Raw genomic sequence first — 16,742 nt, 5'->3', positions numbered from 1 at the left:
ATCCAACTTCGGAGTTTCCCGTTTTCGTTAATTTTATATTGACGAAAATAGCGCGTCCGATACTTTAACCAGGTAAAAACTCTGATATGAAACGTTAACTTCGACAGTGAAGTTAACATTTCATATTGAATACCGCTGATAGTATATTTAGGTTGCAATTGCAACATTGTTTTCTTTGATTAATAACATACTGTTGTGATGTCAGTCAGCTTTGTTGCAAAAGGTACTGCTTGGTAGGCTAATCATGTGATAGGACTACATTATAAACAGCCATTATCATGTCAACTTTGGTATAACTCACTGCTAGGTAAATAAAAAACTCATTAGGGAGGGAAGAAGATGGACAATAGGAAGGAAAAGGAGTATGGAAGGAGGCATTGTGGGCAGTAGGAATATGGGAGGTGTGTGGTTGGGATTTAAGGACAGAGGGAGGCATTGTGGGATGCAGGGAAAGTGTGTGAAAGGAGTGTTGGAGAGAGGGACTGTAGAAAGGAAGGAGTATGGAAAGCAATTAGGGATGGATAGATGGAGGAAGTGTGGGAGACATGGAGGTGTGAGTGGGGTGGATGTGAATATGGAGGGTATGTAGAAGAGATTTATGGAGGAAGGGAGCAGGCGTAGGAGGGAGTGAAAGTGGGCAAGAAGTAGGGAGGAAAGGTGGTTGGAATGGAGGATGGGAGTGTATGTGGGAGGGAATGTAAAGGAAAGTTGGTGGGTGGAGAGAGAGGTTATGGGAGGGTGGGAAAAGGATTGGTGGGAGAGAATGTGGGAAGTAGGGTGGGAGGGAGTTAGGAATGGAAGATGGGAAAATCCAACAGAAATATGGAGTCTGGAGGGTGGGTGGAATAGAGGGTGGGATTATAGGTGTCAGGGAGGGATGTGGAATGGGGTAGGGTGTTAGGGATTTAAGGATAGAGGAACAAGGTATGGAATGGAGGGTGTGAGTGTCTGGGAGAGAGTGTGAGTGAGAAAGAAAGTGGGCAGGGGAGGTAAAGGCTCAGGGGGAGGTAGTGGATGAGGGAGGATGGGTGGGAGGGAAGGAAGGAAAAGGATTGGTGTGAGGGAGAAAGTGTGAGTGGGGGGATGGAGGATAGGAAAGTAGGTGGAATTGAAGGTGGCAGGGAGGGGTGGTATTTAAGTGTTTAGAGATGGAGGAAGGAGCAGAAGGGTGGGTGTTTGGGAAAAGAATTGGGGAGGGAGTGTGGGATGAAAGTTTGGAGAGTGGGTAGTTGAAAGTGTCAGAGGGATGGAGAAAGGGACCATGGGTGGGAGGGAGTATGAAATCAAGGGTTGGAATGATGGAGGGAAGGAGTGTGGGTGGAGGGTTTGTGGGAGGCAGGATTGGAGGGATTTAGGGGTAAGTGGAGTGTGCAGTAGAAATAAAGTGTGTGGGGAAAGGAGGTGGGTGGGGCTAATGGAGGTTGGATGTACAAATGTGAGTGTGGAAGGGATGAGGGAATATGGGTGGGATAGTAAGGGTGGTGTACAGAGGAAGTGTTGGTAGGAGTGTGAAAGAGATGAGGGAATGTTCGTGAGAGGGAGAGGAATGGAGACAGAGTATTGGTGGGAGGGATTGTTGTAAGTAGGGTAGAAGGGATTTGTGGATGGAGGGGAGTGGGAAGTAAGAAGGGAAAGAGGGTGGGTGGGAGTATGGAAAGGAGGTTGGAAAGGATTTATGAATGGAGGGAGGGGATATGGGAAAGTAGGCAGGATTGAGTGACAGTGGAAGTGAGGGAGGGCGGCATGAAAAGTGGAAGTGTGGATGGACGGGTGTGTGGGAAAGAAGCAGAAAGAGTGGGAGGGAAATTGTGAAGGAGGGAGTGTAGGAGAGAAGGAAAGTAGGTGGGATGGAAAGTGGATGGGAGAGATAGAGGGAGGGAGTGTTAGCAGGGAGAAATGGATGGATAATTAGATGGATGGAGATGGGTGGTTAGATGGAAACGGGAGGACATATGGATGCATCGCACACCCCTTTTACACTAAATTCCTGGGTCTGACCCTGTATTTGGAACAAGGTTCCAAGGCTGGTCAGACACGGGACATACCCCCTTCAGACTTAAGTATCCTAACCCTACCCTAATCATCCCTCCTCACACCCTAAACCTAACCTCCTCCCTAGTGCCTAACCCTCTCCAACACCGCCCTGCTTACCATTGGGATGCCACTGGTGGTGGAGGCTAGCGCCGGGAATCTGATTGGCATTAGGATTCCGGTGCTGGCATCCTGAGCTGGGATATCAACTACATACCCTTTGGTATACTGAAACGGTCATTGCTTGGTAAACAACTCAGTAAGGTTGGAGGGAAGAATGAGGAGAAATGGGTGAGGGTGGGAGTGTGAGAGGGATTTATTTATGGAGGAAGGAGAAGTGGGTTGGATAGAGTGTCTTGGAGGGAGGGTGTAATGGCAGGAGTGTAGGGAGGTAGGAGTGTGTGAGGGATGGATGGAGTGTGAGTGATGGTGGAAATAAGTGTGGGAGGGACCAAAAATGGGAAGGAGGGTGGGAGTAAGTGATGAAGGGTCAGTGGGATGGAGGTTGGGCGTGTGGGGAGTGTGGAAGGGATGGAAGATGGTAGTGTGGGTGGGAAGAAATTAGGGATGAAGGTAGGAAGTGTGGGAGGGAAAGTTAGTGGTATTGTGGGTGTCAGGGAGTATGGAAGGAAGACAAAATGGACAGGAAGAAAATTTGGTGGAAGTGCATGACAGGGAGCGTGAGAGGGAGGGATGGAGTGTGAGAGGAATTGAGAAATGGAGGGGAGGAGTCCTTAAGGGAGGGAGGTAATGTAGGTGAGTGGGAGGAAGTGTGAGTTGGATGGAGGGAAGGTTTATGTGGGCTTGAAGGTGGGAGAATGGAAGGGATTGCTGAAAGTGTAGGTGGGATGGAAGAGAGGTGACATGAATTAGGAATGGAGCTAGAAAGTGAGGTAGTGTGGGAGAGAGGAAGTGTGGGATTAATAGTTGGATGAATCCCAGAACATTATTTAAAAAAAAATTATTGGGATAAAAACATCAGAGTAACTGCTTGCTAGAAAACTGTAAGTTATCAGCTATAATGTCTCATTTCACAGTGTAAGGCAAGCTTACAGTATGTTAACTTAAATGTTATATGAAAATAACATTGGATGGGTAGAGATACTGTCGACAAATGGTGACCACACTCAAGCCATCCACTGAAATCCAGCCCTCGACCAGGATTCATCCAGGATTCAGCACATCTTTCCAAAAGCTGCCTAATCTCAGACAGCTTGTGTATGGGAATCCCACTCAGCATGGCACTGGCAACGTCACTGTGAGGGTGTCATGGCCAGTCTGGCCCTCTCTGCTGCTCTGCCTGTAATCCACCTCCCCTGAGTAAGTCTTTAAGCTGTGGGTGTGACTAGAGTGATGTGTACTTGATAATTTTAGCTTCTTATTCAGTTAGCCATGAGTTGGAAAAGGTTGAAAAAAATATGTCTTATGAACATAGCTGCTGTTTATGCAGAATATATTAATATCACTATTTTATTTAGCAGCTGTAAATGGTGATTTTGTTGTTCTAAGTTTAACTGTGACCCATCAACAAACTACATCTCACATGTCAGTTGAGTTTTATCACTTCATTAAGGGGGGTATCCACTAGACAATAAAGTTGAACGATTGACCGATAATGATAAAATCATTCGATAATCGTTCAAACATCATTTGAACATCGTTTGCAAATCGTGCAGTAATTGTTTCTAACGATGTACGATGCGCGCTCCCGCTGGTCGTTTGATCGTCTCCTCCATCGACTGAACATACAGGTCAATTTCACTTGATTGCTTACAAATCGTTTACACATCGTTCACGCTGAACGATCAAACGATGAACCACTATCTGCCCACTATAGCTGAAAGCTCTCAATCACAGATTCAAACAACATAGTTTATCGTTAGATCTTTTGCAAATCTTTTGCACATTGTTCAGAGTGGAAGATCAAATTTCAGGGGAAACTTCAAGGGAAAATCGTTAAGAGGTTGGACAGGGATAAAATCGTCTAGTTAGACTGATCATTTGGCAGGCTATATCATAAACAGCCCTTGTGATGTCAGCTTTATTGTAAACATTGTTGGTTAGGCTAATCATGTGACAAGCTTACATCATAAACAGACATTGTGATGTGAATCAGTTTTGTTGTAAGTGTAACTGCTTTGTCGGTTGATCATGTAACACTGTTACATTATAAAGAGCCTTTGTGATGACAGTCAGCTTTGTTCTAAAAGTCATTGCTTGGTGGGTTATTATGCGACAAGCCTGCATCATAAACAGCTGTTATGACGTCAGTCATCTTTTGATATAAAAGTAATTGCTAGGATGCCGATCATTGTGTAAGGCCTACATCATAAATCATTTGACATGTCATTAGTTTTTTATTTATAAAAGTAATTACTTGGTGGGCTGATCATGTACAAGTTTACTTCATAATATACCAAAGATGACATCAAAATGGCTTAACAGTCACTGCTTGATAAAAAAAAAAATGGACAGGAGAGAGGGAGTGTAGGTGGGAGGGTGATAGGGATGGAGAGACTAAGTGTAATAGGAAGAAGTGGGCTGGAGTGAGGCAGTATGGGAGGGTGACATGGAGGGATAGTGTCACTTTACAGACTGTACAGTGTAACACAGCAGAAAGGAGCTTTATCTTCATCCACTTTATCTATCTCCAAGGTTTAGTACATAGATCCCTAAATAATACCTAAGACACTAAGTGAATTTGTGTGCAGCTACGATGCGAATAAGATGCAAAATTCAGGAAAAAGTATGAAAGTACTGGAGTTGCTACCTGTGGTGGAGCAAAGTGTCTTGTGCCACATATTGCAAAAACACCAGGTTAATGAGAACACATCTGTAACGTCAGACCTTATTAGGAATATAAATCCAACAGCAGCAACCACATGAAAAAGAGAGGAATTTGCCAATGCCACACAATAGGAATAAATAACGCTGGTGGTTGTGCTTGGTGTGTAAATAGACCAAACCTTATATTAGAACATCATTTATTACACAGTATAACATAAAATTAATTAAACTGTTAAAATTAACCATAAATAGCTTCAAAATGTAGATATGGTGAAAATATATTACAAAAAAAGCGCTCAAGTGAAAAAAATATATAAACTAGCAACAGCTGTTATGTAGTATTACGTCTCCAGTGCATATAATGGTTTTAAAACACACTGTCTCAAGTATATCCAATATTAAGAGTTCACATACCCTATATCATAGTGCAAAAACCATAGCCAGCTTTGCCTGTATGTGTAGTGAAATGTATGGTAGGAATTGAGCATTTTACATTGCAATTAGTCTAGCTCTCGTCCCTTTGTTATATTGATGGTCTGTACCAGTAAAGAGTTCTTTATTATAATAAAGCCCAGAGTGGAGATTAATCTAGTCTTGCAGAAGATCAGGGGTGTATCTAGGGGCCTGCGTACCCCTGGCAAAATAAGGGACTGCCACGCCACCCTCCCCCCCCTTCTTCTATGACTGTGAAGCAGCTGTGGGGTGGATAGAGCTGGCTTCAGCAGCAGCCCACACTGGAGGGGGGGTCTGGGACAGTGCTGCAGCATACACTGCTGTGGAGTGGAGGGGGCTGGCTGCAGCGGCAGCCCATACTGCAGGGGTGGGAGAGGGGGGTTGGAGGTGGCTGCTGCGATAGTGAAGCAGCTCACACTGCTGTGAGGTGGACGGGTTTCTACAGCAGCAGTGCTGAAGCTGCACAATGGCAGTACACACATCATAGGGCGGAGCTTGATAGAGGTGAAGAGCAGGATTGGAAATTAAGCCGATCTGCAGTTTTGACTGGTCCGGTCTCACCTAATCCAAGCACTGCTGTTATTAAACAGGCGGCTGTGCGGGTAGCGATCGCCCCCTCCACTTCTCTTCCCTCCCTCATCGTCGTGTTAACAGATCAGCAGCAAAACTTTTGACAGGCAGTACCAGTCGCGGGTGGCACCACCGGCAACCCCCCTTCGCCGGGCGCCCCTGCCAAGTGCCATTCTGGCCAATAGGAAGATACGCCCCTGCACAGCCGTAACTAGACTTTTTGGTGCCCTGTGCCAGAAAGACCATTGGCGCCCCCTCATTTTTCAAAGGGACAAAATGCACCCCCCAAAAAAGGGCCATGGCTTCATTGGGAAGGGCCAGGGAAGAGATAGGGGAGGCCAGGAGATGCTGGGGATTAAACAAGAGGAAGCTACAAGTAAGAATGATAGTAAACAGAAATTTGACATGCCCAAACAGCGCCCCCTGCCCTGTGCAATGGCACCGGCCGCACTACCCTAGCTACGGCCCTACGCCCCTGCAGACGATTCATGGAGCCACTTGACTCACTGAATGGTACCGATGATCAAGCTGGACTGGATGTTCCTGGGAGTGGGTTAGGAAACAAGTGGACAACTTCACAGAATAATCAATTCAAAAAGGCACTCTGGAACAAATATGATCGAGCCACCCAATGGACAGTGAGAGATTAACAGAATAGATTCCAAAAGGTGTCATTTAGGACTACCGTCTGAGTGATTCCAGCATTTGTCCTTATTGAAAGTAAAACTAAATGTGTATTAAATGTCTAAGTAGGGAAACAGCAGTTTTACAAATTACCTAGTAATTATCTCTGCCCCTTCTGCCGCTTTGTAAACTCTCTGCTGGTATGGTTCCTAAATATCCTTTACTTGGGCTGTAGGAAACGTCTGCCTCTAAAGCACTCTCCAAAGTTGATCTTGCTAAAAAAGCTACACTGTATTTCATGTTACAGCTGCCTTTTCTATACAATTAATCTTCACCCAAAAGTGTGGGAGGGAGGAGAAACTGGCAGAAAGGATAGAGGAAGAAAAAAAAAAAAAAGAGCAATAGGATACTATTGTGTCTTTGATAAGAATAGAAAAATATTGAAGCAAGAAAATGAAAGGGGCTGCATAGCATGAAATACTTGACAAGGGGAATGTAAGGTGACAGTCATCTTCTGTCTGCAGCAAACCTGACCCGCAAAGAAACGACCATTGCTATTACAATTAGATCCTGTGAGAAGCTGGAACTCCTCTGCTGAAGGGAGTTTAACAAATTGCTCTTTCCAAATTTAAAGGGGCACATCCACTAGCAGACCAAAAAACGACAGCACAATTACAACATTGTAATTGTGCAGTCGTTTCACAGGCTGTGTGGTGCCTACACTGATCATTCAGTCGTTCAGTGTAGGCACATCATCGCCTAACATGCTCAGCCTGACGTTATCATCAGGTTGACCAGCTTGTTCGGCCGATAATTGATGTCAGAAACGCCCAGCGGGAGAGCGCATCACTGGTCGTTTCCGACATTAATGTGCACGATTCATGAATGACTGAACGATAACGATATAGTTATCGTTCAATCGCTCATAGAAATCGGCAAGTGGATGTGCGCCTTAAGACCTAAATATTACCTGTTAGTTTGCTTAAGTACGAGTAGAATCTCTTCTGGTTCACCATCTATTTGTGTAAGCACTCCTTCTTGTCTCCACACCCACCTCTACCTTTCATGGACTTCCCGTTCCCACCGGGATCCATCAATACTCTGTCCTTAATGCTCCTCTTTCTCTATACATCTTCCTTCAGTGAACTCATCAGCAGCTTTGGCCTCAGTTACCACCTTTATATTGATGTAACCAAAATTCACCTTTCTTCTCCTGATCTCTCCCTCTCCTGTCAGTCGGCTGTAACCTCCTGAATGTCACAAATATTCCTGAAACTCAATATTTCTAAAACCAAACTAATGGTTTCTTACCCAGTGCCCTCTTCTACCTCCACCCTCTCAGTTTAGAACATCCCCCACTCCTATGCTCTCCAAGTTTATTATCTAGGTGTCATTATTACTGGGTAGATTTATCAAATCTTGGAAATAAAGCACCAACCAATCAGCTACTGTCATTTTATAGACTGTGCTAGAAAAATGGCAGTTAGGGCTTATTGGTTGACACTTTATCTCTCTCCAAGGCTTAGTACATAGACCCCTTTATCTTTCTCCAAGATTTGATAAATCTCCCCCTAAGCCTGCTCTTTCCTCCCCCACCCACTTCCAGTTCCTCTCCCAATCTTTTGATTTCCACCTCTGTATTATTTCCAAGGTCCATCTCACCAAGGTGTGTCATGTTAAATCAAATTCTAATGTGCCATTGATGTGGCAGGTCAGTAAAATATTCTAAATATTTTAAAAACAGACAGAAGCATATTGTTTGGAATAGACTTTACTGCGCCAGAAATGGTCTTCAAAATATTTTCATTCAAGTCAAAATGAACAAATGAATTCTGTCATGAAACAAAATATAATATTTACCTGATTTTTTTTCTTTAAAGTATAGATTGTAGAATTTTTATATATATATTTTTTTTATAGTACAATTACCATAGAAAATAATAGGTACATTAGACAACATGTCAAATCACACAGCATAACAGTCATTTAATTTATAATTAAACTAATATAATCTCCCAGCTCTTCAGTTACGAAGATCCAGCAACGGCCATTTACAAAAGTAGTCCAATGTCACCAGGTCACTAAGGGGTTGATGGTGGGGAGCCTTTAAGGCTGCTGAGTGCTGCATGAATTCGGAAGTGCAACCTGGATTCCATGGAGTAGTCTTTATAATTGTGCCTGTATGATAAAAAAAAATATTAGAAATATTCCCTTTTGTCACAGATCTAGCTCTTATAGCAGCACCCAAAGCAGATCAAACATCATCTCACACTGATCAACAAATCACTTATTGGTACTTAAAAAGGTCATGGCCTTGTCCAAATGGCAGTAGTCATATTCAAATGTTTTATTCAGGTCAGTAGTGTGGCCTCATTTCCACAATCAGGAATACTGGCAGGTACATGATGGCGCATGGTTCTTTTTCACTGTACAATGGCCTATAATCTGTGTTAGAAAAAATGTAATGTGAACTACACATTTAAATTTTGTGTCCATTTGGAAACACCATTTGTCCACTAGGTTTCCAAAAGAGCCTTAAACAGCATATACATTTCATGCACTCATGTATACGAGCTCAGACATATAATAGGGATGATAGTAAATAGCCACAGATTACAGCATAGCACAAGTGACTGGCCACTGAGGGAAAAAAAACACAATTAAAGAACAATTGCAGATATGAGAATAACATTTCAAACTTATTTTGCTAATTTTTATCCAAACAAAAAAAAGATTATAAACCAGGTGTTTCTAAAAATAGTGAGCATATTACACACACAAATTGGTATTTTAGGTCAGATGTAAAGTGACTTGCTGATCAGACAAGTGGTAAAACCTACACAGTGCTCAGCTGTAATACATTCACAAATTGGCCTCAGTGAGTTTAATAGTGCAGGCATTTATATCCTCCCTTTCTAAAGGTAGGTTGTATATGTCAGACATCAAACTGCAAAATATTTCACCATTCCAATCAAATATATTGACAGGCTGATCTCCATTTACTACTTCTAATGTAAAAGATATAGAGATAACCACACTTACTTTGCAGTTTCAATGAACCGTATGGCTTTATCGGTGTAACCTTGCTCTTTGTATAGAAGTCCCAGCTCAAAGTAGGTAAACGGCAGTAAGTAGTGGTCATACTTGAGCCTCTTTTCACTGAAAAGTCAGACACAAAAGTTCTAGTTATTTGAGAAGAGATTTGCTGTATATTTCATACACCTAAATAGACAACGTCAGGGAAAGTAGTTGAAGTTAAGGAGTAGGGGTAATATATGAGCTACTATATATTTAAATTAAAAATGAAAACAACCAGACAATATTTGCTTTTCTCAATGTACTCCAACTAGTAAAGGATTATAGTTTAGGTTTGTAATATTAATGTTAAAAGACAAAACAAATCATAAAAAAGTGTGACACTATATGTGCCACGACATCAAAGCTTGGGAAACACTGCTATACTATGTATACAGACAAAATAGAATACAAGTGTTTTATGAAAATCAATATGTAAAATGCATTTTATATTAGCACATACCTCTGTGTCACCTGATTGAAGCAAAGCTCAGCCTGTAATAATCTACCCAGATGTTTTAAGCAAAGACCCTTCAGCAACTGGACAAGGCACTGATCATCTCCAAAGTATTCAGTTGGATCTGAAAATGAAATAAAGTTAGCCACTGGTCTTAGTTTTCAAGAGGATCTAATACAGTTGTATGTGTAAGATCAACACAGAACCCCAATGTCACTCCAACCTATAACTATGAAAGAGGGTCCATAATAATTACCAAAGATTCAAGCTACAGTATCCATCCGTTTTTTCCATTTTTGTTTTCTCTTTTTAAGTGAAAGAATACACTCAAGACGAACTTAAAAAGACCATTAAAATCCAGGATTGCAATTCTGGGCTCCAACAATGGGTACTTGAGTTGGGACGATAATACATACATACAGTATAAACATGTACATACACACGGCTCATATTTCCCCTAATTCCATTTTTACAGCAGAATTACACTTCAAACTGAACAATGCACTGGGAGAATATATGTATATTGGACCAGATTTTCGCTGCTCCCGAGCACAAAACGTGATCTAAATGGGTATCTATAGCTGTTGTGCCTCGACATTACCTAAATTTAATTTTCATCAGTCTCCCCCCCCCTTCTCATTTGTTTTCTCTTATTTATGTTTCAAGACAAAATGGTTTCACTATAATTGTTGGGTACAGGGCAAGGTCACCAGGTAAAGTGGAGGGGGAGGTCCTAACCCTATGGAATTCAGAGAGGGTAAATAAATTCCCAGGAAGCACAATTTCACAGCTACAGTACCCAGCGGTTGATTTTTAAAGTTTATCTGTCGCTAAATCAAATAGGAATATGTGCGGCACTGCAGCTTTGCGTTCAATGCATTCTGTGATTGAAGAGATGCTGCTGCAGGATAGGGATAGTGCCTCAGTGTGCATGCACGGAATATCGATTGATTCCTGCATCAATGTAGATTATCAATACGGGTCCTTCAATTGTCCATCCCTACTCCCAAATGACCACACGCATCCCTAGTAGACAGACAGAGTTGACATATCTATTGTTTTAAAGGGAGCTCCATTCATGATTCCAATCCCCGTTTTCTGGCAGCTATGGGATCGCTCCCTTTGTAAACTACAGGAGCTGGTTTTGTAGCCAGACATCAGAAAGTGACCGGAGTAGCAGCTATGTCCCAAACCAGCGCAGCAAGTGTGATGGTGGGTAGAGGTGTAACTAGAACTTGGTGGGCCCTAGACCAAAATTTTCAAGGGGGGGCTCCAATGCTTTTAAAGACAGATAACATTCTCAGGAGCATTTGTTCCTTTTATGTCCCATAGTAGCGCCCTAGTGGTAATAGTGTTGTGCACTTTATGGTTGTAGTGAGGGACGGATGAGTGAAAGTAGAGCATGCAATATGTGGTACAAATACTAAGTATTGTGTCAAATTCTGATAATAGTAAAATATATGGTAGGGTAAACGGTCAGGTGTTAGATGCCGGTATTCGCTTATATTTGTATCTGGTCCTCACACTGTACAATACGGATTCAATGTGAATCTGCATAAGCAACTGCCCTAGTAGAAATGAGGTAATGTCACATTGAGAGATTAGCAGCATTATATAATATATGTATCCAATCAACATGAGCAAGTATACAACTTTATTTTATCAACATAAAATGACCCTTTATACTGTACATACTTGTTTCATTTTGTAAAGCAGTTTCGGCTTTTTCAATAGTAACCAGCAAACTTTCTGTGAGGTCAGACCTTCTCCCGACTATTGCAAAGCCATTCCACACGTACATCATTTCCTGAAACACAAGGTGGTGGGGAAAACAAACACTATCATATTCAGCATTACATTTACTCAACAAATATGCAATGCCTTGGACATTATGAAAGGGAAGCCACCAGACAGAGCGTTCTTTGCCTTAAACCCTGTACCTGGCCATCTTTGTCAAGGCGGTAAGGCACATATAAAACCAGTATCATCACATAAGGAGAGGTTGGAAAGACCACATCATTAAGTTCACTCAAAGAAACCATATAAGATATTTACATGAACAACCTCACAGAAGCTGACTTTTTCCATTCTCTAATTGCCACAAGTGCTTTAAAACAATAGTAGCTGTGTATTTGCTCTAATTCCATTAATCTCTATGTGCATTAGTAGGTTTCAATTCTAGAGGGAAACAAGGAGTTTGGATTAAAGATTTACAGTGATAAAACAAAAGACCTGTATAGGGAAATCCAAGACATACAGTAGAAGTACTTCATTGATGGATTATTCTTTCAAGTTTGTTTCAGAATTACTTTCTACATTGTGAAATAAACCAATCAATGAAATGCAGGAGCAGATATACAGCCTGTGCAGCAGAACAAGGGTTCCAGCTGATAAGGTGCCTAAAAGGGCTGGAGCAAGTATCCAATGTAGTTTTTCCTTCTTGGTTCTCTGGAATTATATGCAACCGAAATAATTTATCATCCGCGCAGGAACAAATGGACCTGCCCTTTATACCTTCATTATTGTATACTCACCTCTTCATTTTAGGGAGTGCTAGAACAGTTTAGCTTATCCTAAACAGACAAGAGACCATCTTATATTATCCTAAACATACAAAAGAAAAAAAAAAGATTCTTATTTGTAGGCACTAAAAGCAAACACTAAAATTATAATAAAGTATAACTCTTTATTATTGTTATTCAAGGTAATCCTTCCAAACTATTAGTTTCCTTAACAATATATTGGATTCAAATTGAAAGTACACAGATGTGTCCTCATACATCTAGCCTCAATATGCCATGCAGTGCGCGATGCCTAGAGTGAGTGAGCCGCCAGGTCCCATGCAACTCTGCTAGCGTCGGGTGTTTTTTTTTGCCAAAAATGCGTACTTTGGTGCAACCTAGTCGCATTGCATTACGACTAGGACGCACCAGAAGGGGAGCCGACGGATTGGTAGCCGACGGTCTAAATCCCGACCACCGGCTTCCAGACGTTCTAATCCCGGCGTGGTACTAATGACAGGCGTCTAAATCTAGATGCCTGTCATTAACCAGACGCCGGAAGACCAACGCCCGGCATCCCGATCGAAGAGATGCCGGGGCGTGGAGGGTTAGGTTTAGGACTCCCGGGGGGACTTAGGGTTAGGCACCCCCCAGGAGGTTGGGGTTAGGCTAGGGGAAGGGAGGGTTAGGGTTAGGCACCCCCGTGTGGGAGGTTAGGGTTAGGCACCCCACCAGGGGACTTCGGTTTAGATGGCGGGGAAGGGGGGGTTAGGTTTAGGCACTTGGGGGGGAGGTTTGGGATAGGCACCCCTAAGGGAGGGTTAGGGGGGGGAATTAGGTTAGCGATACTTACCTTAGGGACAATCGGGATTTTCACCCTTGCCGGGCTGCTGCTGTCGGGATTTGATCCGCCGGACATGCGTCTGGCGGTAATGCCTACTACACCCACCAGAAGACTGCACTGCTTAATTTCATATGTGACACTCGTGTACCTGCGTGCGCCTGAGTCTGTAAATGAAGCACAACGGAACTAGGTGTGGAAAAAAGCCGCAGCACGGTAGCACTTCGTATATAGAGTCAGAGACTCAGTGGCACACAGATATAAAAGTGATGCAATTACAAATGAATCAGAAAAGTCTCCTGGTGCGTCCTAGTCGCATTGCAGCTAAGACATTTTTGGCATAAAAAGACGCCTGGTGCTAGCAGAGTCTCACAGGACCTGGCACACTCAGAGGGGCTGTTTGATGCAACTGCTGCAAAGATTTTTGAGGACACAATTGTAGTGTGAATAGAAATTTGTAAAAAAAAAAAAAAAGACCCAGTTAGGAATTCTATTAACTGCCTGGTTTACCCCATGGCCAATTACTCATGTGGGCCAATTAAATTAGTGGGGTTTACCCAGCCCGTTAAACCACAGAGGTGCAGTTTTCCTTGCAGCTTCAGGAGCTGCGAGAAGAAGTCTACAAGAAAAAGCCCCCCTTTGGGGTTTAACTCACAGGAAAAACCCATTGATTCCGCACTTTACATAGAAACAATGGGTTAACACGCTTAAACCCCTGGTTTACCGAGTTGTGAAATTGCTATTTAACCGAAGAGCATTTTCCCGCGTGGCGCGGTCAATTAGCTGCGGGGCATAGTGCACGGCTAATTGAATTCTACCAAAAATAAATTGTCTAAAGTATCAATATTATTAGACATCGTAGTAAGTCCTAAGTGTTTATAACAATCACTGTACTAGGAATTGAGTCACCACTAATTGTATCAGAACAATGCAATTAGCAGCTAGTTAGTAGAGCAGTGAGTGTGTACTCACCACCAGTTTATTGCTTACTATGTTGTATAATTCCACAACTGAATATTAGTAATAATCCAGCGTTCGGCGGTAGAGCAACATATTTCATTGATATGCACAGGCTGATCATCGATAAGAAAAGCAGCATTAGATGGAAAGCTTTTACTTCCAACCTCAGGCATTAGCTCTTTGGAAAATGTAATCAGATGTAAACAAGCGCATGCTATGTAATTAAAAGCTAAAAATCATTAGGGGGCATATTTATCACAATATATGTACCAGTACCACCCAGATGTATGTACATGGGGCCACAGCAGAAATTTCCATTACAAAAGCAGCCCCCTGCTAAAATGCAGATGTGGGGTTTAATATCAAGAATAATCGCCAGAAATTATATTTTCTGAACTATGTGTAATGAAGCAGCTGCATTTGATGTCCTTTAATTGACCTGTGTGTGTCCAGAGGGGATGATGGATACTCTGCGCTTTACGACTGATACACCCTTTGAAGCCAGCCACACCGGGAAGAGGGGTTGATAACGATCTATGTCAAGTTCTGCGATTTGAGGAATGTTTATATAACTGTGTCTTGTCTCTTAAACAGAGTTATGGGTCCTTTGACCAGTTGAGGAAAATGTGAAATTGTCTGGTGTTATTTGAAGAGTAGAATGTGCATAAGTCACATAATCTATTAATAGCTGGCATTGGAAAAGTTAATCAGAAAGGTGGGGGCTAGGAGGGCTCCTGCAGGACCATAAGAGTGCAGCTATCCCAAAACAGTTTGCCACTCACTGGGGATCAGACAGAAGTTCAGTGAGTGCACCAGGATATTCTTGTGGGTGAAATCCCCCACCTCATCAGCAGTGCTAAATACTTTATTGTAAGTTGTCTTAGAAATATTTGCATTATAATCTGTTTGTCATTTTATTAATATTTTTGTAACTAAACCGTGAAAATATTTTTTGGATTAAACAGATTTAATCTATCATATTCTCTGTGATGCTTATTGAACTTGCGAGCCTCGAGGCCTATGCTACATATCTGTGTGTAATTTCTTAATACTCTGTTCGGAGATCTCAGAACTCCAGAAAAATCTGCGTGGTGGCAGAAGAATCCTGTATTTTGGTAAGTAACCGAGGTGTGCCGGTTTGACGACCAGCTGATCCAGATTGTTGTATCTGTGAGTCAGCCTGGGTTCGTGACAGCCAAATTTGATTGATGAATATCACATGTGGTTCTCTTTTAAACAAACAATACATTTGCTTCAAGGCAAGAAACTATTCTTAAAATGTATTTATATGATACTAGCAAATTCTGTTGTGCTTTACAATTGGGAATCCTGATAATTTAAGACAAAGATTGGTATACAGAGTAATTTTTTTCTCAAGAATGTGACACAGATGTGAGAAAGGCAATAGAATAGAAATGTGATTATACCAACAAGAAAGGAATGAACATAACAACTCCAACATGGATGTAAGTGCATAGATTGTCAAACCAAGCACCGCGATTGTGCACATAAAGTTGAATAAGCAATAATATATGGCATATAAGATATAATATATTTACAAATTTTAAACTATTTTGAGGTTTTACAGTGAACATTAACACTGACTGGATGCGGAGGCTCCATCTTGAGCATATGGTCACCTTTGGTTTAAATGATTATCTCACTTTTCACATGTGGGTCAATTTTAATCAAATTATTTTGCAAAAAAAAAAAGGTCTGTAAGGATTATATTTTCTTTTGTATATTTCGGTTTTCTGGAATTAGCCTGCTGAAATGATTGTTCTTGCCGGTTGATGGATAAAACAGCCTAACCATAAGACAATGTACCAATTACCAAACTCACAGTTAAAGGTTACTTATGTCGTACAGTATTGGTCTTACCAAGAGTGGCAGAGTCAGTTTGACGGGATTAGCAGCTGCATATCTTCGAGACTTCCTAACTGCAAATTTTTCTGTTGGGATGGACTTCCCAGCAATTCTTTGTTTCAAACCTTCTACTTGCCTGAAACCAAAAATAATACGCTGAAAATAAGCAGCCATTCAAACAGGACATACAAAACCGCATTATCACACACAGAGATATAACTACACATGTTGCATTAAGCTCTGCGGTGGGTAAAGATGCATAGTTATTATACTATCACAGTATTTTCATCTTAAAAGGAATCCAAACCTTATTGTGATTAAGTTAAGGCAACCGCCTACCTTATTCTCAATGTTAGGAGAGCATGGAAGTAACCAGTTTAAAGAGAGCCTGTTTTTTAGAATGTCCTATGTATTTCAGCAAGGAGAACGGTAAATAGAGAACATTGGCTGGAGGGATTGCAGCGCATTGAAGCAGCAGCACTGCTCCAAAGGGAGACTCTCCTCTTGGAATCTCACTGTCTGCCTTGGGACAGTGCTGGGAACACATGCAAAACTGTCAGAGAGACCCAATAGAATA

At 41.9% G+C, this 16,742-nt stretch overlaps 1 protein-coding gene across 2 annotated transcripts in view; it reads right to left on the bottom strand.

Moving 5' to 3' along the window:
- Nucleotides 1-8,248: 8,248 nt before the first annotated feature.
- TTC39B (tetratricopeptide repeat domain 39B) overlaps nucleotides 8,249-16,742 on the bottom strand; it is a 171,122-nt gene continuing 162,628 nt past the window's right edge. For both annotated transcript variants that reach the window (XM_088472626.1, XM_088472627.1), the window contains 5 exons: nucleotides 16,181-16,301; nucleotides 11,693-11,804; nucleotides 10,004-10,121; nucleotides 9,508-9,624; nucleotides 8,249-8,643 (listed from right to left, as the gene is read on the bottom strand). In XM_088472626.1, coding sequence (XP_088328752.1) covers nucleotides 8,547-8,643; nucleotides 9,508-9,624; nucleotides 10,004-10,121; nucleotides 11,693-11,804; nucleotides 16,181-16,301 — 565 coding nt within the window. In that variant the 3' untranslated portion in view covers nucleotides 8,249-8,546. The remainder of the gene's footprint in view (nucleotides 8,644-9,507; nucleotides 9,625-10,003; nucleotides 10,122-11,692; nucleotides 11,805-16,180; nucleotides 16,302-16,742) is intronic.

This window comes from Taudactylus pleione, unplaced genomic scaffold (genome assembly GCF_031769625.1).
Source record: "Taudactylus pleione unplaced genomic scaffold, aTauple2 ptg000127l, whole genome shotgun sequence".
Taxonomy (NCBI): Eukaryota; Metazoa; Chordata; class Amphibia; order Anura; family Myobatrachidae; genus Taudactylus; species Taudactylus pleione.
The sequence above is the reverse complement of the archived record's forward strand: the minus strand, read 5'-3'. Positions and strand labels throughout refer to the sequence as shown.